This window comes from Pyxicephalus adspersus, chromosome 6 (assembly GCF_032062135.1).
Source record: "Pyxicephalus adspersus chromosome 6, UCB_Pads_2.0, whole genome shotgun sequence".
Lineage (NCBI taxonomy): Eukaryota > Metazoa > Chordata > Amphibia > Anura > Pyxicephalidae > Pyxicephalus > Pyxicephalus adspersus.
Window position 1 is genome coordinate 79,610,994 of NC_092863.1, and position 27,358 is coordinate 79,638,351.

At 36.5% G+C, this 27,358-nt stretch overlaps 1 protein-coding gene across 5 annotated transcripts in view; it reads right to left on the reverse strand.

The window, feature by feature from the left end:
• HOMER1 (homer scaffold protein 1) overlaps nucleotides 1-27,358 on the reverse strand; it is a 76,620-nt gene that overhangs the window by 23,684 nt on the left and 25,578 nt on the right. For all 5 annotated transcript variants that reach the window (XM_072416317.1, XM_072416314.1, XM_072416316.1 and 2 more), the window contains 2 exons: nucleotides 25,225-25,317; nucleotides 21,430-21,572 (listed from right to left, as the gene is read on the reverse strand). In XM_072416317.1, coding sequence (XP_072272418.1) covers nucleotides 21,430-21,572; nucleotides 25,225-25,317 — 236 coding nt within the window. The remainder of the gene's footprint in view (nucleotides 1-21,429; nucleotides 21,573-25,224; nucleotides 25,318-27,358) is intronic.

The following is a 27,358-nucleotide window of genomic DNA, read 5'->3' on the forward strand; positions in this document are numbered from 1 at the left end:
AGCAAATTAGACTTTTAACAGGTTGGGCAAGATGTAAAAGAATTTGCTATGCCAGCTGTCATATTTTGGGCAGCTGCACATTTTTATGACAAGTAAAGTTGATTGGCCTAGTTCCAAAAGGGTTTGTTTGCTTTACACTTTAATGGAGCAAAATTAACTTTTCTACCTTATCTTTAACACACAGCTGGTGCAAGTAATGGGAGCCCAATCTTTGCTTGCAAACAGCAGCAGGAAGTCCTCCTCTAATCTTCAACCCCTATACAAGAATCTGGACATGTCAAAGGCCAATTGTCAGGGATGTATATCAAAAATACCAGTCAGCTTTGTGTTTGCATTAATACGTTGAAGAGATTAGTAAAAAAAAGGTTTCACATCTTCAGAAAAAAATATTTTATTGTATGAAAATGCCATATAATGAGTTTGGTGTTTAAATTGACACCTCTTCAGAAATGGCACATCAGGAAGTTCTGGGTGAAGTTAAATCACAATGAATAAATATTTAGTACATTATTGTTATTAATGTAATTTAAAATTTTATTATAAAGGAAGAGTGATCGAGTGTACCATATATGTGTGTGTATACTAAAGCAGACCTATCAACATATTTTTAATTTTATATAAAAGGGTGGATACCTCTTTTTTATATAAAGTAAAAATGTGTTTTTTTTCTAAACTTTTTTTTATAAAGGAAAGACCCCTCTTTTGTGAATGGGAAACCCGCAGCCTTCTGAGATACATGTCGCATATCCCAGGCTGTGAGCTGCTCTTTCTGTACATGCCCAGGGGCTTTCTAATGAAAAAAAAAACTTTTTTTAACATCACCCGATTGTGAGGTAATAAATGTAAAAAAATTTAAAAATGTAAAAAAAAAAATCGCTCATCACCTCTTTTGCCTGCGTAGTATGAGATCAGGTCACATAAGAAAACAAAACAGAAAGAAGATGGCGGTGTCAGGAAGAAAAAAGACAGGATGGCGCAGGACTGTAAAAAAGGGTGATTTTTTTTTTTAATGATATTTTTGCTTTGAGAAACAATAATACAGTACAGTGTATTCCAGTAGATTCAGCTAAACTTAATTCTTCTTTAAACAATTTATCAATGCTGCCTCATAGTTTATTTTAATGACAGTAATGCTATCAAAGTTAATAAATAAAATTGTGACCCTCTATGAATTTATTATCCATCTAGTTACATGCAGGAAAGTTCAGCCTGAGGGTCACAATAAATCAGATTTTACTGTCAGCACCAGGTATTTGTCAGGCTTGCAGCAGGATATGTATTATGTTTCATGGCTTCATATTAAGTCTTTTAGTCAGGTTGTAGTATATTATGTTGGTGGTAATATTCCTATAGTAGACTATTTCTGAGGGCACAAAGTGGCCTAAAGGACAATTCCCTGGCATGCAGTGCATTATGTGGAATCTGATATATATGTCCTGCAGATTATTTTAGTAGAAACATATGTATAAAGTCTCATTTATAGATGAAAGTCTCACACTTTCATCTTAGGTTTAAGGATGATGTAAGCTAAGGTTATTCTGATCTATCTGGGCTTTACTTTTGTTTAAGCCCTGAAAAATAATTCCCCGTTATCCCCTCTTCTATCACCTCAGAAGTGAGGAGGAAGCTGCAGGGGCTCATGGGAGAATGACATCATCAGTCAAGCAGAAAAAACAAGTGCTACGCTTGCTGACCAATCAGAGCAGAACCACTCCCACTTCCCTGATTGGTCACAAGTTTATTGTTTTTTTTCTGTTTTGCCTGTCATGTGATGAGGCCTCTCACCCTCCAGCATCACCACTGTCTGCTTCTGACAGATGGGGGGGGGGGGGGGTGTCAGCACAGCTACAGAGCTTCTCAGCAGGGAGGCTAAACACCTGCATGGTCAATGGATTCCACAGATGGGGGTGACATAGGGCTCCACAGAGGATGATGATGGTGATACTGTGCAAGGGTCTGACATGGCAGTAGGACCCTGATCTGTGTCTTGTGATGGTGACCTGATCTGTAGTAACATCTATGACATCAGGACCAACCAATCACAGAAGACAACACATTGACCTTTTGATTGGCTAGAGAGCCTGGGCTGGGAGTGTGAGGGGAGAGATGGTCAGGACTGGATGGCAAGGCAATTTGCCACACGCAAGATGGCTGCTTCAATACATATAATAAATGTTTTAATTTTTATCCATACAAGCTGACACAGCTAGCACCACCAAGGGGGTGACATTCCAGTGCAGGTTAGTGAGAATAGATATCTAATAATAGGTCTGGTGTGAGAGTTTAACCTGGCTTTAACATTCTAGCCGTGCACTGTGCTGCTCGTTACTGAACTGCACACAACCCCTGTGTTATCAGGAAAGTTTCAGCTATTCCTGACCTTGTATCAGACACACAGCGTTACCATGTCATGTGCTGTAAGTGAGTGTGAAGTTTATCTAATAACACAAAACATTCCATCTCCAAATTAGCAGATGATGTTATGAAATAACTACAACTTTAAATATAGAGCTCTGCCTAGCGATAACCAAAACACCATTGCTGGCAATCATTCTATTTTTTATTCTATTTTTTAAAATTATCTTCAGTAAAAAAAAAAAAAACATGTCAAAACAAACAGTGGATCTAGAGATCTTGGCTGTAAAAATGATTTGCAAGTTTATCTTTTTCACACCATCTTCTCCCTGGTGACCCTTTCTATTAGATGGGTAAGCCATTGATCGCAATAAAGAACTAATAGGAAAGCTCACAACTTAGAGCAGAGTGGGACAATAATTACTGTTGACCCTTCCCCTGTGCCCACTAACAAATAATATAAAAATATAAAATAGGGTTTCAGAATGACAACAAACATCAATGCACACATGCCAATGTTAGATCACCTATAACCCTTTCCTACTCATCACATTTCCATTTGCCTGGACAGAGTATCTAAATTATCGTGAAAAAAAAAAAAAATCCCTAATAAATAATTGAGTAATTCTTAAAGGAATATATTTTGATGCCTACTTCCTAATGCTACCAAGTGTATATAAATATCAAAATATGAGAAATATGTAAACAAGGGGCAAATTGCAATTTTTTTCTCTACCTTATATCTGTGGTTATATAACCTTTCCACAGGTTTTGGGTTTCATGTAGGCTGACCAAGCTCATATATTTCTGTATTGTGCATATAAGTCCAAGCAAATACCATAATAGATTACCAGTGGTCCACCTAAAGTGCACATTTTACTTGTTCGTTCAAGCCTAGGTTATTCATTGTTTTCATCCATTTGGTCAACACATGAATTGACAGTAGAGTGTGAGTAAAGTATGTTTGTGCATTTTGCACCGTATACTGTATTATATAGATATATAGGTTTATATTAGAGTTCCTCTTATATATATATATAAAGTTTTAGTCTAATAACCCAACTGTATTCAGTGGCTGGGCTAAAGTGGTGTACTTGTGAAAGGAAAACAAGAAAACAATAAATCACGATTTTGATTAGTCTGATGGGAAAAAAACTGCTATTATAAATAGGGACCCTTTCACACCTTTGTATTTTATGTGTGCTTTAAGGAACAATCACAGTGCTCAAAGTGCAAGAAAAGTAGTCACCATTATAAGGTTTTTATTAATATTAACTCTTCCCTTTATTATTAATTGACAGTATTTATATAGCGCCAACATATTGCGTAACACATACTATATACTACTGTATACACATTGTGTTAGATCACTGCATTGCATTTTGAAACATCTTACCTGTTTTGCTGCATGTTGTTTTGTGTTTTAATAAAATTGCACATTACAAAAAACTCATTATGTGTCCTCACTAATGCGTCATTCAAGTTACATGTCTTTATTTTTCATGGGCTTCCAAGAACAAAATGCATGTGAAAGGCATTCAAAACACACTTAAATGCATTAGACACACACAAAAATAGTTTTGCATGTGCATTTTGTAATGCAAAAATGTGAAAGGTCCCTAAACACGCTGATGTTTATCCTGAAGAGTCTGCTGGTATAAAGGCTGAGAGGTTATCTGAGGGAAATGCTGTCCCTTAGACCAAGTGACTCATGTCTTAGCTGTACTGTTAGTAATCATACTTTCTGGGAATACGACTGCAGATGGGAACTACAGGCTGCTTTATAAAGACTAAAAAAGCAGAAAAGTGATCCCACAGCCACCACAGCCACCAATTAAATATAAATTAGTTACTATCAGCAATACTTCCAATATACTATATACTTGTTTTAGACAGAATTCTTCAAGTTTTTGTCTGTTTCTACAAGTTTTTGTCTGTTTTTTATTTTTATTTTCTTTAATTGAATATAGTTTACAAGATACTGACGGTAATGCTGAATTTTGGGCAGATGCAATATAAAAGAAACATGTTAACACAGCTCTGTCATCAATGCAACAGTAAGTAAATGCAACAGTGAAGCAGAACAAGCAGCCAAAACTTTGTGGTCTGCAGAGTGGCAGACAGATGAGCTCATTATTGTGCTGCTTTTACTTTACTGTCCAGTCACAGGCTTGGGGAGGGACAAGACCTTTAAGTGTTATGTAATGGTAGCAGAGACAAATTAGGTCTCCTAACCTGCCAGACAGAGCCGTGCTGGATTGGATGGACAGAAATTAAAATCCATTGCAGATAACAGTTCAGATTTAAAAATAAATTATAGGATGCCATTCATCATAACCTCTTAACTTATTCCCATCCTATGTGGCTGCCTGAAAACAATCTATGAACAGTCCATGAACACTTCAAGAAGTTGTAACTTGTATATAATGAACAAACACGCTACTTTGTGAACAGAAAAGAAAAATATGAGGCAAACAAGCCTACTTAGACATCTGGCAAAGCGTTGGTGGTGTTGAAATGTGTTTTTGGAGATGAGTTCGGAAATAATTTGCTAGAGCTGTTTCTTTAATAAGATAGACCAAGGACTCAGAGATTGAGATATGAATGTAAAATAACAAAAATATGAAATGTAAATGTAAATAACCTCATCAAAGTGTGTGAATATTGTAAAAATCACTTTATTGTAGATCAGTGTTTCTCAACAAAGGTTCCCCCACAGGGGTTACTTGAGCAATGAGGTTAGTTTTACCGACCCCAGTATGGGGTGACATTCTTTCCACTGGCCAGCAATGTAAGAGGCATTTTTCCTACTGACCACTACAGCTGTGGATATAGTTATTTTAGAAGTGGTTCCTTGAAGACCTGAAAGTTATTTAAAGGGTCCTTCTTGATAAAAAGGTTGAGAAACACTGATGTAGATTTCACAATGACATAGGGATGGATGATCATATTTGTTTTGGATGGATATGGTCTCATAATGATTTGCTGGATTTTCTTGCATCCTTCCTCAGCTTTACTGATAAAAGAATTGGCGTAAAATATCTTCATTTTATTTTTTGTATTTTATGCCTATTTGTAGCCTCAGGCTGCTTTTCAGTGGTTATGAAAAGTGATGAAATGGCATGGCTCAGCTGGCAACATCCTAAATGTCATGGCAATAGGAAAAAGAACTAAGAAACTTAAATGTAAATGTAAACCCTAACAATTACCTTTGCTTTTTTTCTTTTGGTCTGTTGTCTAAACAAATGTTTGTTCAATAAGTGAAAAAAGTACTTGTTGACACTACCAGTATCTCATATTTCCTGTGCTCTTTGCTTTTGTTGTCCTGTTATAAATTACCATTTTCTCTGTGGAGTACCCTCCCCAAATTATTCTGAAGATTTTTTCTTGATTCTTGTTCTTTATTTATGGCCAGTTACCACTAATGCATGGGGTTGGACATTGGACGTGATTATATGTGGCAATGTACAAGATGTGTTGGTGCACTGGGCTGCCATCTATTCCCAATGGCACTCCAAGTGCACCCGACCAATGCACTTCCGTGTTGCTGTACGCTGAGCTTTTTGGAGCACAGCAAGTGCAATATTTTTGTGTGGTTTGGCTGTCCCTTACCTAATATAAATGGAAATGTACTGCTTGTGCAAAGAATAGAGCGCAGAGCAAACCGAAGACCTAGAAATGGTTTATTACCTTGCTTTTTGCTCTTTGTAATCTAGACTGTTCAAGGATTTTCATATAATATATACTTTTTTTTTTTAATGTACCCCTATAAAAAGCAGGCCTTGGTTTGATTTTTTGCATTTAGACTCAAGGTCTATATAAAGGATTTGACTTTGTCAACAACTTAGAGACTCATAAAGGATGCTAACAATGGTCCCATAACATATTGAGCATCATAACAATATGAGCAATGTTTCTTAACCGGGGTACCATGATATCCTAAGGATCCTCCAATGGTTACTAGGGATTCCATGAACAATGAGCAGTTTGTGTCTCTCTGCTCAGTTTAATAGTCACCAATAGCCAATCTTTATGGCTATCTGTATGAGTGACATTCTCCCCACTGACCATAGGAAAATACTGTGAGCTCTAAATATAGTAATTATAGCAGGAGTTCCCCCATGTTATAAAGGTCAAGAAACACTAAATTTGAGTATCTATGACACGGGGTCTAGCACTGATCCTGCTGTTCCTTCACCTTTTTATACAATAACCATTAATAACTTTTATTGCAGGTTTTGACTAGCTGCTTTCAGAGATCACCCTATCTTTCATCCTTTTCATAGACTTTCCTCCGAGTAAAATTACACTTGGATACTCGGTACTGCAGACTTCTGCCTATACCAGACATCACTGAGAGTGGACAGATGTATAAGGGGGGGAGCACTACAATGGTATGTACATTATAAAGAAGAGGCCAATCTCCGACCAGGGGATGAGAGAAAGACATGTTACAAGGTATATTAAACAAATAATAAGCCCAATATTGCCTGACCTTTCAATCTGTTCTAGAGAACTGGGTAGTTCTCCAGAGCCTACATTTGGTATATTTTTAGATATCTATGGGCTCTATTTATAAAACAGGAAATCAGACATTTCCTTTATATATTCCCTTGTGGCAATCTTACAGGTCCATGTGTTTCAATGGCAGTAATTGATTCCCACCAGGGAATGTTTGAGGGAATGTCAAATTCTCTGTTTTATAAACAGAACCCTATGTGTCTACCTAGCCATCCATCTATGTGCTTAAAACTAACAATAAAAAATTGTAAACGGTGACTTAACTAATAGGTTATATGCTACCTATCCTTGTGCATGTAAATGTTTTCTGTAGTGTGCTACTATGTTCACATTAATAATGCCTAAGCTACAGTCACATCTAAGGGGAGTTTTGGATCTTTAATTCTTTCCCTACCAAATAATTGCATAATCTTCCTCAATCCTCTTACATCTTCAGTGGATTGTGCCTGCTATGTATGCATGTCTCACTGTCTCATTTCATGTCTGCTGTCTATAATTACTGTGATATACTATAATATTTCCTAGCATGCTGGTTGTAGTAGTTCTTTTCTTAACTCCTGGGTAAATAAAGTTCTTATACACATAAGAGGTCTATTTATTAATGGTTTCACTTGTGATTCCCACAGCTTTTACCCAATATTTTCATTGTTTATATACAGTAAAAAACCAGTAAAAAATAGACTCCATATTTTGTAAGATCTTCATTTGTAAATGCCAGTGTTCAGGAAACGAATGTAGACTTATTTAAGTGAGCTGGGCCTGACTTTAGAAAGTACACTGAAGTTTTGAATGGAAGTTTTTGGATGTTTTTTTTTTGTCAGTGATCGCTTTAGTGAAGTTTGTAAAGGTTTCCTTATCTATAACAAAGACAATTGGGTTTGTGGCCCTCAACGCACAGGGAAGCAAATAGAGTAAGAAAACATTGGGAAAAATGTATTAAGGCTTCCCAAGACTGGTGACAACAGACTTTGATGGAAGAACCAGGGTGATCCGGAATACCTGGAACATATCTGCTCCAGGACTGAAACCATCAGCTAATGACAGCTAATAGCAATTGATGTTAAAGAAATCCATGCCAGGTTGCTGGAAAACCAAGGTGCTCCCATGATAGTCTGTGATCTTCAGTCTTGAAGAGCTTTATTAAATCAGGCCTATTCTAAGAAGTTCCAATCTACAGAACCCCGTTTAGAAAATTTCCCAGCATTTGCTGTCCCAAGAGGAAGTAATGTAAAATCTCCCCAAAAGAGACAGCAGTAAAAAACAAACAGAAGTTTTACACTCAGACTAAAATAAAATAAAAAGGTTGCACCTGGACCTCACGTTTTTATTTGCTTGGGCACTTGTATTCCTTTCATACTGGCAGCGACAAGCTACAAATAAAGTCTAACTCTAGAGAAAATTTTTTTTGTTGTGGTTCTGGCTAAACTATATTTTTTTTTATTGTTTCATGTTTTTTTTTTTGCTCATTGGTGGGATGTGCACTTGTCCTGACAGGTCCTGTCCCTATGACAGGTGTCAGGCCTAACAGTCAAACACCAGGCCCAAACACAATCCTAAGGTGGGGTGCCTTGATTGAATCCCTCTGGTTTAATTTCAACAGGCAGGATTGCTACAGCAGGGAGTCTGGCTGTGTATTTATTCATGCCAGAAGGATGGGCAATGTGCAGACACTGGTACTTTACCCTTATGGAGCATAGTGTCAAATAAAAGTCTTTGGGCAGTAAAAGACATGGCAGTCATGCACATAGCCTCTGTTTCCCCACTCATGCATGTTCACTTACCCAGCCTTAAAGAGGAAGTAAACTCAAACTTCACCCAAAACAAAAAAATTTCCTTACCTTCAATTCCGCAGAAAAGTTGATTCGGTCCGGAGGTCTCTTCTATTGAGTCCCGCGTTGTCCAGGCATCCATCTTTTGGCCGGGGTGCCGGGAGCCACCATCTTCTCCTCTTCCTCCGGTTTCTTCTTCCTATGTCACCCGACACAGGCACGAGATGGGGTGATGTAGATGGCAAAAAACTTAGCGATCTTACTGCGCATGCGTGAGATCGGCAATTTTTTCCCCTTTTGATGAAAGCGCTTTATCTGCACATGCCCTAGATGCTCGGGCATGCGCAAAAGGAATACCCAAGAGCTTCCAGGAATGTGTGACGTATTTATCCCGGGAGGCTTTGCGCTCCCATTCATTAAGGGGCAGTGCTGCAAAAAAGGGTGTTGCACAGGGTTCGCTACCCTTTTATGTAAAGTGAAAATTCTGAATTTAGGTACACTTTAACTTTGCTGCAGCATTCCCACCTATCTAAGCTTTGATGGGGTCTGAACCTAGACAGGAAGATGACATCAAGACACCCCCACCCCCTATGACAGTGTTTGGTTCAGGTTATAATCCTTTAAGGATTAAGCACTAGGTGTGGTCATGTCCCCCCTCATACCTGAACACCCCATATCATTAGCAAGAGCTCTAGCAGTGCAGGGACCCATTGTGAAAGCATAGCTGGGTGGGTATACAGTACATGCTATGGCAAAGGCGAATTGACAAGTTTCTAACATGCTGCTATGTGCCATTCCACAACATTGTAAAGGTATTTTCTGTACTCCACATATCCAGGGGCTAAGACATGACAATCTGTCTGCAGCTCTGCCAAAACCAGCCTACATTCATAAGAGGCGTGTTTTCTAAATGGGGATTCAGAAATGAATTGTGGACTCTTCAAGCTAATGGCTCAGACATGGTCCATTCGTGCCTTATACCAAGCACAAAGGGCTAGTACACCAGAGAGGATTTATCAGGAGTCTGGCACTAGTGGTGTACCAGGTGTAAGAACTTCTGTTAGATTACAGATAAGTAATTGTAATGCATGCAGGCTTCAGTGCTATAATCCCTATAAACAGGCCCAAGCTTTCTTTATGAACTCCCCATCTTGTATACTCATCGTTTCCTGAACATCATAACCCTCTTACTGGATTACTTTCTTATCTGTATTGCACATACTAACCCTCTTGTTTCCATTGTAACTCGGTCACCTAAATGACTGTAGCAGAACACATACTGTGTTACCAATATGAAGCCCTGTATAAAATGTTATTTATTCTTTTATATAGTCTCTAACAACTACAACACAATGAAAAAAGACAGGTTGTGTTAATTTTAAACATTTTATTTCAAGAAAAAAACTCTTCTGCGTGTGGTTAATAATGAACCATTTATCCAACAGTGATAATTGCAGGCCATTGATAGGATGTGCAAAGAAGCTGCAGAAGATCAGCTTTATGTGGCTTAGGTATAGAAAATGCCACTTTTATCTGAAGTTTCCCATGCAAGTATTTTTCTCCATGAAGTCTGTGTAAGATATTGCCTTGTGCTTATCTGAATACGTGTTTGTCTCTCTCTATATATATCTATATAAAGACTCAAGCTCAAAGGCATTAAAGCATCTAAATAAAACATTTCTGTGTAATTCATCCCCATTGAAAGGAAAAAGAACAGGAAATTGAAATATTTCAGATGGTATTTCCTTTCACTTTCTGTTGTATCCCTGGAGTAAATGTATTTTTATTCTTTTGAATAATTAACACTTTTTAAAGATGTGTCTAACTTAAAAATGTGAAAGGAATCTGCTAGTCAGAAACCAATTTATTTTCAATGCATTATCAGACAGAGGTACCCAAGATAAAGAAGGAATGCAGAAAGCATTGTCCCTCTCAAGGTCTGTCAACAGTCCTTAGCTGGATGTATAAAGACTCTTTTCCTAGAAATATAATATGGGTATATCTTTTACTGTATAACAGCAGATGGAAAGGCAGGTTCTGCCGTGTAGTCTTTAGCTCTGCCGTGTAGTCTTTAGCTTTCCCCTAGTACTCTTTGAATCCTTTGTTGTGTATTAAATGCTTATTAAAAAAAGTACATAATACAACAGTTTAAGGACTTTTATCATATTTAAAAAGAATTTACCAAAACCATTTCCAAGTTAGAGAGTAGAGCTGGGGAGCAGTCAGGTATCAATGTTGGCTTATGATCATGTAATGACAGTAGGTAATCAGTCAGTGGCTTCTTACAACTAATTTGCTAGTGTTGGTTGGCCTGATGATCATGCATTAGCAGAGTAAATCAAGCAAGAATTTCACTTCACAACTGTAAGCAATGTGGTCTACAACAGATTTTTCCACCCATGATACTAACCATCTATATTGTGTGGGAAGAAATGTTGCACAGAGAACATGATTTTGAAAGCCGAAGGCTTATACATATACAGCTTGCAGATGAAAATAACTATGTGTATGACCACAGGACATAAAACAAACCTCAATATAAATGGTATTTTTTATGAATGGGATACACAGGGTTTTCTGAGTTGCAAAATGATCATTAATGTTTATAAAAGATCAAATGTTGCTACATATACCTGCTTTAAAAAATATATACATCCCGCCATACTTTCATAGTCCTATGCCACAGTAATGTGGCTGTAATAAAAAAAAGTGACTGCAGAAATGCACTAAAAAATAATGTTTAATATGGTTCCAAACCAGGACATATAGAAAAACACTGTTTAATCAGCACCAAAACACTGAATGAATCTGACCAGACGTAGAGAACACAGACTAAACAATATTCTTTGCATAAATTAGGTTTGTATACATGCTCTATGCTAAGTGCAAAGATGTTACAGAGCATAAATACATCAAATGTAACAGTAATTAACATTAAAATTTTAATAAAATAGAGTCTTCTTAAAATTACTTGTTCTTGTGCATATTTAAACAAAAAACAATCACAATTTTTACAAGGTACAAACAATTATCCAGTGTTGAAGCTTGGGACAATATAAACCACCACCCATTCGTAATGTAAATCCACACCTTAGGAGTTAGAATCCGGGACTGCTGACATTCATAAAAATAAACAAAGAAAAGGTCTTCTTTATGGAGCAGTTGGCCATGACTGATAGCTTCCTTTCCAAAAAAGGAGATTGTGCAAAGATATTAAAATGCAGGTATATCACAGAAACAGAATATTAAACCTTATTCTTATAATTAGCTTTGATTAGAAACAATGCAATACATATAAAGCTGAACTCCAGATATAAAAGCAATTATTGTAGCATTTTTCAATGCAGTTGATGAATTTAACCTAATTTTAGCCTTTCATTTCCCATGCATTAAGGAAACCCTGAGAGGCAATCAGATGAGCTGATTGACAGTATACTAAAAATGAACAAGCTGATCATTGAAGAAAGCAGTGTGTGCAGAGGAATAACTTCATTAGATGCTGCTTTTTCATTGTCCAATCATAGACTTCAGCACTTTTTCTCCTTACTGCTTTTTTTCGTTTTTACAAGTAGACACTTTTTGCTGTAATACTCACCTTTATACTGCAGTGTTCCCCATAGTGTTTCACCACTTGAAGCTGCCTCTATTCTAAATTGAATGATGGCTAGCATCATTCAGCCCACGTCTTGTGATCCCAGGTTGTCATTGACAGTTCAGGAAGGATGACCTCTTGCTGCTATGGAAGCAAAGGAAGGACCCGTAACGCCAGACTTGCCTAAAGACTGCAGAAATAGTTATGTTTTTTTATGGGGAGGAAGAAGCTGGAAAATTGGTGTCATCCACTTGGTTTTGAGACAAGGCTGCATAAGTCTCTGGACTGAATTGAGAGAAATACAGATCCTTTTTCAAGTAAAACAACTTCAACATATGCGTTCTGTGTGTTTTGCTGTTTGCCTGGAGTTTAGCTTTAGGACTACAAATTAATGAAAAGTGCACCTTTAATGGATTAATATAATGAGTGCTCCACATATGGGAGTTCTTAAGCCCTATTACACGACCATTAGATTTAGCTGCAAAGGCTCAAGGGGCAAAACCCTTCAAGACCTTATAAGAATTTGCGTTATCCAAATAATTAGGTTAACCAAATGTCTTAATTTTGAGCACCAAGACCCCCAAGAACTGTAGTAAAATAACACATTAAACAAGAAATGAATTATTGAATTATTTCAAGTGAACAAAAATCATTTAAAATCCACACATTCATATACAAAAACACAATGGCTTTCCTTTTAAGCGGGTTCTTGTTTCTTCAATGTAAAGGCAGTCCCTGCGCCATGCGTTAGTCTGGCCTTTAGGTGGGTAAGCCCCTTCATTCAAAGCAGTGCCATCATCCCTAGGGCAGCATGGCCTCCTGAACTCCATTAATGCACTGTATTATTTTTTTTACAAATAATACTCTAAAAGTGGTGTTTTTTTAGTTATAAATGTGTAGCAGGCTATTACCTGTAAACAGCATTTCACACTAAAAGCAGACATCTCTTCTGGTCACAGTACTGTGCTACTTTTATGCTTGCCATCAGTTCCCAATTCCAAGAATCACCATGATATTCAGCAATAAAAGCTTGCAGTTTTTATATAAAGGGTGGGTTGGCTGGACGTGAGTACAGGTTTGGAAGGGCTGGGCATGGTTTATTTTGTCCCAAGTTTTGTACACGTATGTTGGCAAGTTTAGATAACCTGCATACACAAGCACCAAAGCAATAAATTCAGAGGTACATCATGCCACCATACCACCATACGTACAATACTGATACATTAGACCACAAAATAAGTGGAAGGGACAAACACAGATACATCATTCCAAATCTCCAAGACACAATTGTGCTACATAAAGTCAACACATTTCACAAACCTCTATATAAAATATATTCATATAGTTTATATTGCTATTCAGGTTGCATAACACATCAAAATCAAATCTGGGTTTATATTTTAGTTTCCCCAAAAGCAAGAGAAAAAAAAAGTAAAGCTTTGCACCTTTAATATTTGTTTGACAACTTCTGTAAAGCTGGTCATACACATAAAAGCCAACCTATGCCATGGCTTACACAAACCCAGTTTAAAGGGACCATAAAGGTCTTTTAAATAAAGGCCATTTGTAGGTTCTCTTCTGAACTATATTTAGTTACATACAATTGCTCTGTCTCTGTGAAGTCCCATTCCTGGGATCTGATTGTACACTGGAAGCAAGTCTACAATGTAAAATGTGAATATGGGGAGCACGGTGGCTCAGAGGTGGCTCTGGCCTTTGCAAGTGCTGGGTCCCAGGTTCAAATCATGGCCAGGACACTATCTGCATGGAGTTTGTAGGTTCTCCCTGTGTTTGCGTGGGTTAGGTTACTTGGCTTCCCCTCATATTGACCCTGGACTGTGTTAATGACATATGACTATGATAGGGACATTAGATTGTGAGCCCCTTTGAGAGACAGCTAGAGACATGACTATGGACTTTGTACAGGGCTGCGTAATATGTTGGCACTATATAAATACTGTGTAATAATATTAATACTATAAGCAATAAGACTTCAGCAGGACAAAGTAAAGGTTTGTAGCTAATCATGCTTCAGAGGAGGATAAAGGATCTCTGTGTTGCTTATCCAGCACAAAGCAACAGGTATGTTTGATTTTCCTAGCAGTATTGGCTTTAATTGGACCCCATATGGTCCAATAATTTTAAAGGCTTTTCACATTAGCATTTACCTTTTTTTAACCATCATATACGTTACTGTGATATTTGAACTCTATAAGGGCCTGTGTCCACTAGTTTTGGCCTTGGTTGATGCCGTTTGAGAGACTTCTGTGATCATTCAGAATTCAATGACAGTAGCTTTTGACCTGCATTTAACTTGCTTTAAGCAAGTCCTACATTTTCATAGTCTTGTAATGGAATGCAAAGTCCACTTGACATTCTCAAAGGCCTACTAAATCAAGCCTTGAAGCTGAAAGTGCCCAATTATTATTGTGTGTTGTATTATCGCGTTGTGGTAAGGCAACATATTTATTTCAATGGGCTGCCAACACAATAAAAACTGCAGCATCTCAATACAAGTTTGACATTCATTCTTGCTACTTCTGCTTTACAGAGTCTGGTTGTAAAATGCACCAGTAGTTGTCATAGAAACATCTAAAATATTCTCTAGCATTTCTGAAACATTTTAAAAAAAGCTTTATTTTTTATAAAATAAAGGCAAATGATTGTGGGTTGAGTCATCTGTTTGGCTAATGTCATTCAATTACACTCATTTTGTCACTTTGACCAGTAAAATGCCAGACTGATATATATAAATAGATTATTATTGTGTAGGTATTGACCAAAGTTTTTTTTTTAAGTTTTGGTCAGAGTAGTGAAAGGTTACCTTTCTGTGAACTATTTTGTAAATTCTTTTACACTTTCAAACCCAGAGGTGAACAAGAAAATCTCCCAAAGTAAAAGTAAATCACGGACCGGTGTCCCCAATGGGAGATTTCCCCAAACCTCTTGCTCCGTGAGTAAATGGTCACTGTGAAGGGTGACCAAGGGCTTATTCTTCTCCACCAAAAATAAAATCAAAGACCTACACTTTAGGATCTTTTATACAACAAAATACGAACTTCCCACTATATTAGCAATCACAAAAACTATCAAAAATATTCAGAGTACCAAGTCAATAGTTACAAAGTATTGCATAAACGTATGGTACGAAACAATATAATTTTGCAGTTTCTGTATAATCTATATTATGCTACATGTTCATCATTTTTTGTCTATTCTGCATCAAGAAAAAAAACACAAAATATTTGTGCTACAAAAAAATCATGTTTTAAAGAAACTAATGTCTAATATTTAAAAGAACATTTACGAAAATATTTCTATTGAAAAGGATAAACAGAGTGCAATAAACCAGCACAACATACATATAAACCACAACATACCCATAAAGGAATCCATTAACCGTGAAGTATGATTGGTTGGTTATTTTGCGCACTGTGTTTTATACAAAAGACAGAGTTTGTTTTTTTTAAATAAGGATCAATAAATATTTAAAAAGGACACCCCATGTTAAAGGAAAAGAAGACCGATTCCCACAATGTCTAATGCATGCACACTTAAGAATTAAAGTATTAAATTATGTGTATATCAGTGCGATCAAACTTGCAACACAACCACGGAAATGATGGAAGCTGTAGGTTATGCATAGAATGCAAATGCAAAATTTTAAAATGCTAACAAGAATTATATCATAAAAGTTACATTATAGACACCAGGTAAAAGGAAGAAGAATTGCTTAATAGTGTTGCAGCTTCAATACAGGGCACTGGAAATGACAAAACACATCACCTAGTTATAACATTTTAATGGCTCTAGGAAATTTCTGCTTTTTAATTACTTTATCCCATTGGCTTGTATATGTATTTCAGCAGTTTGTACCTAATACGTATTTCTTAAACAAATTCTGGAAATTGGTATATTGCATCTTAGGCTGCGTACACACATGCAATAATTGTAGTGAAAGATCCTTTCCAGGACTGCACGGCGCATGAATGAGTGCTGTACATACAGCACCGCTCAGCTCTATGGGGAGGGGGGAGAATGATGGAGCGGCACCCTGCTGCGCCCTCACCCTCTTTGCTTCCATTAAGATCGTCTGTTGTCCATTGTCCGTGGATCCACCAGGACAGTCGTGGGGGCGATGGACGACAGGCGCTGTACACACGCCAGACTCTCGTCCGATATCAGCCCTGAGCCGATTATCGGACGAGAACCATTGGACGTGTGTGTACATAGCCTAAAAGTTCAAAATGGTCCAAATGATCAGGAGAAGAACTAAGGATAAGGAAGAAAAGAAAGTCTTTGGCTCACTGCAATTACAACTGTGTAGGTAAATACCATGAGGGGTTTACTAGTATATCTTTCTATGTATGGCTGATATGTAAACCTGGCTCCACATGTACACACACCTTTTGTATTGGGTGTATTGTATGTCAAGCCATAGTTGATATAGTTATCTAGTTTTTGGTAGAAAAGAGAAGGACTACTGCTTAAATGTTGGTGTTATCTTTGGCTCTTTTACAAAGAATTAAACAGGTCTTCCACCTCAGATTCACTAATTAGAGTACCCCCCCACCACCACCTCAAAAAAAAAAAAAACTGGATGACTTGCTCAGGGGCAAGTTAAAAATACATTACCTTTGGTGGGTTTTTTTTTGCAGGACCAGGGTAAGGAAGAAGTCACCCTCCTTTAAACCAGCTCTGAGAGTTCAGTAGCCCAAATCTACCAAGAAGATCCTAAAATGCTTCTCCTCGCACTATCCTACTAGGTATGTCCATTCCTTGTGCACCCACTATGGATAATGATCTGTTCTAGTGGAAATGAAGGAACAGCCAACATGTGTCTGTGTGTGTTTGTGTGTATGTTCCACCATCACTCGAAAATGCATGGAGACATTTCAACCAAACTTGCCATACATATGACTGAGACTCATGTGAGTGCACCTGTCATCTTTGTACAGCGCTGTGCTATATGTCAGAGCTATATTTGGATGAAACGCATGGAGACATTTCAACCAAACTTGCTTTGTTCCATCATCACTAGGAAATGCATCAATACATTTCAACCAAACTGCTAGACATATGTCTCAGACTGTGAGTGCACTGCTGATCCTTGTACAGTGCTGTGCTATATGTCAGAGCTATATTTGGATGTATGTATGTATGTATGCATGCATGCATGCATGCATGTATGTATGTGTGTATGTCACCACTAGGAAATGCATGGAGACATTTCAACCAAACTTGCTAGACATATGACTGAGAATCATGCGAGTGCACCACTGATCATTTTACAGCGCGGTGGTATATGTCAGAGCTATATCTGCATCTATGTATGTATGTATGTGTGTGTATGTATTGCTCAGCACAGTGTGCCTTTTGCTTATATTTTTACATACTTTTTTTGGACTATAATACAAGATTGCAATAAATAAATACTCGGGCAACGCCGGGTAATCAGCTAGTAATAATATAAAAAGTGAGAGGCTTATAAAGCCCCGTACAGACATTGGAGTTCTGTAACTGGAAATGATCTTCATGATTGTTTCTACCAACAAAGAGCTGTACACACTGTAATGTTCAAAAAGGAGGGGAAGGGGGAAAGATAAAATAGTGACACCACGCTGCACTCTCCTCCATAGGGAACTACACTGGCCATACTTGCTCGGTCATTAATAAACGTTAATCTAGTGATTGTAGCTTAAAATCATTCAGAATTCACCTACATATATTTCATCTGCTGGTGACTTCCTTGTGATTTACATAATTGCTGCAAGTGGCTTTTACATTCTCATAGACTTGAATGGGAAAAGAAGCGAAATTTGATGCAAGAAAAGTTAAAAGCTTTTCAAAACAAGGCTAAAATGTTATATTTTAGTGTTGGTTAGAAAAGCTCATAACTTTCTCTATCTACCATCACTTTCCAGTCTTGCAGCAATATTATTACCATTACTACTGTCGTCATGGTGATGGAGCTCTGCAGAAACATTAAAAAAAATGTAATCAGGCTTATTGAAAGCACACCTGTACGGAACGCTGGAATATTCTGAGAATATAGGGAAGGCACATGCTGTACATGGTTCATGCAACGAATATGCTTTCAGTACATTATAGAAATATATATATATATTGACATACACTAAAAAAAGGATCTTTAATATCTTTTGGACAACAAAATGAAAAAAAAACTTCTGGAACCACAAAAATAGTAAAAACACCTTTAACAAGTCAGTGCTACATTACAAAGTTTTGCATAACTATATAGTACAAAATAAAGCCATTATGCAGATGCTTTTTCCTGCATTGTCATGCTACAAAGGAGTGACCATAAATGTATTGATTATACCGTGCAACACCAAATCTATTCTTCATAGAGGTCATATGTGGAAGAATGAAGATTAGAAATAGGAAGGCAGAGATGAGGTAGTCCGGCTAATATGGTGTGGCATGTGTAGTTTATTGGTAGCACTTTTTCCATCAGCTTTGTATTAAAAGTATTATTATTAGTTTTATATAGTTTTGTTCAGCACTGCAGGTGCACAATAAAGTATATTTAAAGCAATATTTTACTTGTTTAATTTTGAATTTTCTCTGTATGTGCAGTCCATGTGACAATGATCACTAAGACAAAACAGAGGAAGATCTGAAGGTCCCCTTTGGCAATAAAAAAAAATGGAGATTTTAACTATTCTTTACTATAAGGTTGATTTACTAAAGGAATTTACGATTATATGCTTGCAAGAGACAATTCACCTAACTTTAGTAAATTAGATCAATATAAGCTAAAGTCTCCAGTTATGTGCAGAGAAAAATCCTATTTTTTTTAGACTACCTTGCACATGATATTCTTTACAAAATGAATTCACTGTATTTACTAAGCTAAATGAATTATCCCTTGCAAGTAAGGGAACAGCCATAATTCCTTTAGTAAATCCACCACTTCTGTATCTAAAAAAGGGCTTTAAAGACACTTTAAGGCAACGCAACAGAGCTGTAACAGTGAGCAAAGTGCATTACCCCAAAACAGGGAATCAGATCTAATTTTTTACAGTGATCAGGACAGTAATTGGTAAATCTGGACTGGTTGTTATGGTGTTCCTCATCCTATAATATATAGGATATATTAGAAAATAAATATATATATAGAGATTATATATATAGATGTACCATATGGTTGATGGTTACAGAAAAGTTAATAATCAGAGGCTATGGCATGCAGTTGGAAGCTACTCAGGAAAACCTGATTACATTTTGTCATTTACAAGCCAATGTATAAAGTTATGTACTTGGGAGCAGACAACCTTTTTAGCCATTAAACTGCTTCAACAGAATCCGATGATTGGGGATTCCCCAAAAATACATTAAGACATAGAATACCAGTTGTATTTTACCATTAGATGCAAAAGCACACAGAAAACATTTATTCCTGCATTCTAAACATGTCTGGTTGCAAATAAGAAATCTCTGTTAACCGAGATAAATAATCCCTATGTTTTCAGCAAGGTATATACCTGTGATAGGAAAAGAACCAACACACAGAAAACCACATTAGGACCCTAAACACTTATGAGCGCCAAGATATAGTTACTCTATAGGAAAAGAAAACACATCAAACAATCAATTCTATGTTTGAATAGAATAACCCAGCAAGCTGACTCCCGGTATGTGTTATGCTGACCTTTTTTCTCTTTAAAAGCAATAAATCACTTTAAATAAAGAAAATACTCCAGCAAAATAATTACTTGCTATTCCGTTTCCTGCTTTGCAATGAGCAATGATTTGTACTGGCAACATCCATCAATCAATAGTTTTTTTTAGTAGTAATTGAAGAGACATAAAGGGTTTCTCCACAAACCTTTGTTTTGGTGGACTTTACCTTGAATGCTTCCTATGTACTGTAATAATATAAGTTTCTTCTTCAATGCTGCATACTAGCTTAGCAAATCTTCTGTTTTCTACATTTTACCTTCATGAAAATGGTAAATTACTAAATGATAACTTTCCATTTCCACTACTTGATTATAGATCCAGTAAAAATAATTGCCAATTATTATTATATTATTACCTGAGTCTAGGGACCCATTAACTGCAACATTGTAGTTGAAGGGGTATGGGCAACAGCAAATAGGAAGGAAATAATGGGCCACAGGCTAGTATCTGTATTAAACATGTTTTATATCATTTATGGTGAATAAAGAAATACCACTAGAGCCGGGGAATGTCATGTAGATCATTGGAAGGTCACTTGTTTGTATGTGAGGGTCAGGTCTCCATCTTTGTTATCCACTGAACAAATACTGAAATATTGATAACTGTTGGAATGATGCTAACATTGAATGGGGGCTACATCATGCAGGGCCACGTGTCATTTTTAAATTTAGTTGTTACTCTGTTTTGCCCAGCCATGACACTAAACATTTCCCAAAACATACGCATAAAAGTAAAAAAGTGTAACAATATTTAGTGGAGAAACACTTTTAGCCTTTTCTTCCAGTAATTCTGATCACTATCTAAAGTTTAAATCTTTTTTTGCTTTGGATAGAGTAGGAAATGGTTAAAACTCCCTTTACATTTTTTGCGGCACAGGTTCCCTGAAAAGAGTTTTCTTTACTTCCCATCTTGGAAACACAACAGGAAGCAAGAGGAATTCCCCCCTTTTAGACAACAGCAGCCAACACTTATTTACCCATTGAAAGATTACCCCCCCCCCAGTTCTTATTGTGGTAATACCCATAAAATGTTTAAACTTCCTAACCCTCTTTTGGGACAAAAAAAGTGAATCTTCCAAGTGTGAACAGACAGCAATAAAAACCTAACAGAGTTTTAACACGTCCACACTGAACTACCACTGAACACACTTTGGCTTTGGATACTGTATACTTTAACATAAAGATGCCCATCATGAGATACTCATCTTGCCTTATGGGGGACAACTAGTAATGTATGATTATTACTAAAAGATTACTATTAGAAAGCTGATACATGTTGCCAGGTCTTTAGCAAATAACCATCCTCCATTTAATGATCTGCAGGTCTTGGCAAGCAAGTACAACACTGCATAGAATTTGCAATTTTGTGAAGATGCAGAGAACCTTCTACATTGTCCTCATTAGACAAACTCAGTAAGGATCATGAAATTAACGCATGGTATACAAGTCACATCAGTTAATCAGGATTTGGGAACTGAATGGGTACCTATGTGTAAATGGCAATGCATTCTGCGTAGGTTCAGCCCTTGGTTCAGAATTTTGCGTCACTTCTGGGGTTGTTCTTTCGTCATCTGTCCCATTGATGCTTTCTGGTGTTAAAGGAGACTGAATATCTCCTCCAGCAGACTCCTAGAACAAAATGCAACACAAGAATACTATTAGAATAGCATCAACTATACTCTAGCAATTTGCTGTAATCTGAGCCTAAACTAGCTACAAAGGAGCCATGAAAAAGTATTTTAAACTATTTTATATCATTTGTTTTTTGCAGTTTGTAATAGGGCATTTGATTTTTTTTTTTTTTTTTTGCAGATCAGCCTAAAGCTAGGTTCAAACATGTAAATTTTATTTCCTATTGACTTTCAGTCTGATAAAATGATCAGATCTAAATTTAAAGTAAAATATTCATTCAAATGATTTTTTACTGCTCTCTTGCCTAGGAATGCTCAGATGTGTTAGTAATGTGACCGAAAGGGCAAAATGTTGCACACACGAGATAGAGCGTAGTTTATGGTGTTTTGATCCAAAAAACCATTTCTGATGGTTGAGTGCAAAATTGGCTGCAGATCTCCAAGTGTGTACTTAGTTATCAGGTATAGTAAAATTTTGTGAGAATCGAATGAGTGAATGTAAAATCCAGGTTTCTACAACCATTTTGGTAAAAGTCTATTTAAACATTTATTTTAAATCAAATAAATACATTTCAGAGGCATCAGACCCAAAAACCAGAAGCCTACTATTACCGCTCACTGCCACATGTGCAGACGCTGGTTGGTTTTCACAGGTGCCAGCCACTGGGAGCTCTACCAGATCAGGCTGTGAAGAGGCAGGTATGAACCTGCCCTAATGAAACATACTGCAAAACTTTGTGCATCTTTTCTTTTTCTACATCTGTAATGTGTTTACCCGATTTAAACTAAAAGTTTAGTTGTGCTTGGGACTTAATGTCCTGAGCGGATAACATTTGGTTCACCCCAGCCCCAATTATTAAACAGTTTTCATGATGGCAGTACATAATTTTTTAATTTTTCATAAAATATCATTTCATTTCATCTCAGTGCTGCTAATCTCCTTGAGACTATTTCAGCCACCTATGGTGTCTTTTTTTTGATCTAGACCAGCTGTATTTTTAATCAAGGATGCTTGTGGTGACAACACAGAGGTACCATTGGAAGACAGTTGTCATTCAGGAAGTGCTGGAACAAGGGCATTTATGGCATGATTATATTGTTTTAAATAAATAAAAGCTGCTTTTTAAACATAATACTACCAATCTGCTGTTACTTTGTATGCTTAGTCTAAACTAGCTAGAATCATCTTAAAGCAAAAAAAAGGCAGGAATTTTGTAAAAGCTTGCACTGCAATTAACAACTTTTTTCATTTGCGGTCCCCCCTTCTGGGATGTGACACCAGGTTGGCCTTGACCTAGGCGTATAATACCACAGAGAGCAGATATTTTTACTGCTGCTATCTGCTGTATTGAAGACAACTCATTGGTGCCTCAGAAAGAAGGGGAAGAGATCCTGAGAATGTCCCATAATGAACCAGAAGACCACTCAATTTAGGTAATTTGTACAATTGAGGAGGAGGGGAATAACTTTCATGGAATACTGGTGTTAAATCAGATCTTCTTCACCTTTATTATGCAAACAATTTGTAAAGAAGAAAATAGTAGATATATTACAAAATAAAAGAAAATCATTTATATTCTTCTTTTTGATTTAAATTTCACGCTCTGTCATTGTAGATATAAAAATTTGCCATTGAAGTTAATACCTTATATTGTCTAATCCTAGTACAATGGAGACACTGACACTGCACACTTTACATGTGTACTTAGTAGATATTAGGTTATGGATTCCCAAATAATAAGGAAAAAAAACACAATACCTCGTTTTACTTAGGGTGTAACTTACATAGATTTATGTAGTGGAAAAAGTTAGGTGTCACTTCTACTATATTATTTTAAATGTCTTTAAAATAGTGTGACAGATAGATTACTTTCAATAAATGTTTCTTTTTTTATTAGCATGACACCAGGCAGAGTGAGGGATGTCTTTCCCAGAGACTTACATCCTAGGCTAAGATTGAAGAATTGCAGCTCTCTGTGGGAGAACACTGGATGGGAAGCAATGACCTAATCATCCATATTACTTCTCCTCCAATACCAATTTTCATATTTCACAAATAATATTTTTGGTGAATGAGAACAAATTCCCTAAACACTCTGTTTTTAGACTTGTTTTAAGGCCTAGTACATATCGGCAGATTTTTACTCCTGATCACCGGTTTAATAAAATGTAATTATACGTTTATTCAACAAAATAACACAGGGCAAGCCGTGTGTACAAACAATCAAACAAATCTGATCAGGAACTCACATTGTCAACCCCATTCTCACTACAAACAACAATCAGAATAGCAATTTATTGTATACGCGTGCCATGTTTTGGGACAGATAACAGAGCAATTGATCAGGTGTAAAATTATGTAATAAACTGAACACCAGCCAGTACATACAGAAGACAAACTGTATATGGCAGGAGAAGGGGCATAAAAACCCACTAGTAAACAATTGTAGGGAAGCAAGGTTCAAAGATTTACCTATCAAATAAAGATTTAAAGAATCAGTGGATGATCTAACCAGGCTGGTGTAACCCAAATTAAAATATCTGAACTGATCTATAAACAGGCCACATTTTTAGAAAGCCTTGGAAAACCTACAAAAGCATTTTAAAAATCTAAATATAGTTAACAATCTCTATTGTGTCTCTTTGCAAACAACGCCTGTGACAGAATAAATCAGTAAGTCATAAATAATAAAGCTGTGTGCTCTATTTCTGTTAGAAAATGTAAGTGGCACATATATTTAAAAGGTTCACTTAGGACTGAAATGAATGAATCCAACATTTAAAGTGATTGGAGGGCCTGCATAAAATTCAATCTTTCACCTCCTAAACGTGGTTTGTCCAGGCAATTTGGACATGTGTGTACTAGAAACTGGATTACAGTTCTCATTGCACAGAGAATCGGTATTGTCAGATGTAAATGGACTTCAGCCAAATACCTAAACTGGTAAAAGGCCCAGAAATAATTTATGGGTTAGTAATCAAATTGAATTGTAGAAAAACACTCACAAATTATGTTTACACCCATTTCTGTCCAGCTTGGTGAAAGCTGGAACACATTATGAAAGCTAGACTTTTCTTTCAACCTTACTTTTTACTAGCATGTTCTAATTTTTTTACATGATAGTTTCTACTGTTATCAGCTGCATCAGAGAGTCTAAGTTTAGAGGATGCCAATCTAGAAAGGTAAGTGTTTCTTACCCAGGGTTCCTCCAGGAATTGCTTGGGGTTACTTGAGCAATGAATAGTTTGTGACTCTCAGGCCAGTTTAGGATCTTTTTGGCTATCTGTCAGGGCGACATTCTTCCCACTAGCCAGCAATTTAAGAGGCATTCTTCTCACTGACCACCACACTAATATACTGTGAGCAGTGGATATAGTAATAATAGCAGAGGTTGCCTGAAGACTTAAAGTTATTTCAAGGGCCCCCCATAATAAGAAGGTTGAAAAAGGCTTCTCTAGAGCCATCGCACAGCATGTACCCATCCCTGAGCAAAACTAGATTTACAAACCCCATGAATTCTGTAGCCACCACTGACTAGAACAAATAAACTTTCACGCTGCCATATTTTTTTTTACCGGCATTTGACCTAAAGTTGTGTTTTTTAGTAAAAGTACTGCAACCTGCACAAACATTACAACATTATTATTACCTGTGAAGGCGTACTAGTCAATTCCATTTTTTCTTGCGATTTCTCCTTTGCTAATCGAGCAGCTTCTTTAAATTCCTGAAATTTTTCTGCAAACTGTATTAGGAAAAAATATATTAGTTAATATCCAGCAAGCAATTATGCAGAAGTAGAAGAAGGGGACATTTTTGATGCTGTAGCATTGATAAAATAATGATGTGTGTTTAATATGCATTACTGCACAGCTGCACCATCTAACAATATTGCCTGCTATTTTAAAATAATGACCATTTTTTAAAGTATATAATTAGACTTACATGCCGAATAAAGGGACACTTTAGAATTGTTTAAAATGTATACATTGCTCCCCTTCCCCCTCCTTTTACAAGCCTCTGCGTTTTTTAAAAATAATTATTTTATAGAAAATATTGTAACTAGAGGCTCTGTAATCCATTACTTTCTCATGTGACTTGAAGGAGACAATAACTATGACATGTTTAGTGCATCTAGACTTCATACACTTAATGTAGACCACCAAGATATAATGTGAGGATCAAGGACATGTGGGGACTTTTTTTTTTTAAACGTGGATTCCATCATGGGCAAGGAATAAACACAAGTACACCTGCGGACAGGAGAGGATTCAGTGCGAATGGGAAGAAGGCTGGGTATGGCTGGAGTTAAACTTTAAATCAAATCCATAAACAATTGATTGCGGCATACTTGTACTTTAATGTGATGGCAGGAACAATTTTCATTTTCCTGGATTGTTTTCCTATATTTTCTCCAGCAGAGTTTTGGCAATAATACTCTTCCCCAAGTGACAACACTTATTTAATGTGCTGCAGAGAAGCAGTGTTGTCATCATAGACTTTTGATTTGCACTTCAAATACTACAGCCACTACATCTAAGGACGGTAATTACTTGTTTGTTCTTGAGGTTTAGATAGACATTAATGTACTGACAAGTTTACCAAATTTTGTAAGAATATAAAATATCAATATGTTTTATAGGGTAGCTTTTTAGATGTCCATTTGTTTCTGCATCTCAAGGCAACCCTGCCAGAATAGAGGAAATCTGAATTTATGGAGTGATTATAAAGTCATGTTTACAGCAAATGCATGAGAAGTCATGATGAGAACAACCTACTGAATAAAATGAACTTGGATTAATCTTCTATCATATCTGACATAATGTGATTCATAAAGGCATAATTGTATTTAATATGACAACATAACAGGACATCACTGTAAACTTATAGGAAAGCAAAATGACTATGTATGGTTTCTCTTCTCTCTTGGTACAGTCATGCTTGAGCATGTCTACATCATGTAAATTATTGCCAATATGGGAAATAGGGCCGAATAACTGTGCTGTATTAGGTTGTTACATCATTCAGCACAGTGCAGTGAAGAGGGCAAGTACAACACATGGAATGGTGTCATGCTGTAATACCACATATGAGCTACAGAACTTCTCCACTGCAAGGAAAGTAAGTTTAGTTATGTTTTAGGATTCCATCAACTTTATTACAAGACAATATATTAAGCAATAAAATTCTAACTGTAGTTATTTATATAAAACAGATAAATATACAGAAGTTTTCCTTAAGCTCAATCAACATCATCACCATTCTTCAATTAAAAATTACCAAAATTAATTGAGTTACCACACAGGCATTACAGTTCAAATTGGGCTTGATGTTTTTTTTTTTGGATGCAAACAGAGAAGTCAGTGGCAAAATTAATTAGAAAGGTTTCCAGGAGGAAATGGGCCCAAAAATGATGTTACCCACATGATTAGGTTGATTGTATGCCACTATGCAGGCACTCTTGAAACTTGTAGGTATGCTGTTGGCTTTGGGACTCAGGAACTCTGGAACCCAAAGTTCATAGGGGGTAAACATCACACATCCAAACAACAATACCTTCAATTTCAGATAAAAAGGAAAGTATTTTAGTGGTTACCAACATCGTCTAGTACAAAGGTTAGAAGATGCAATTCTTAAATTAAAATATTTCTAAATATTTCTATTTCTATTAGATATAATTCTCATTCTTCTAACCAGTATGCGGTTGCTTACTTATTAGGTAGTTGTTGTGTTTTTAGTATATGCCAATATACAATACAACAAAATATTTATATATATATATATAT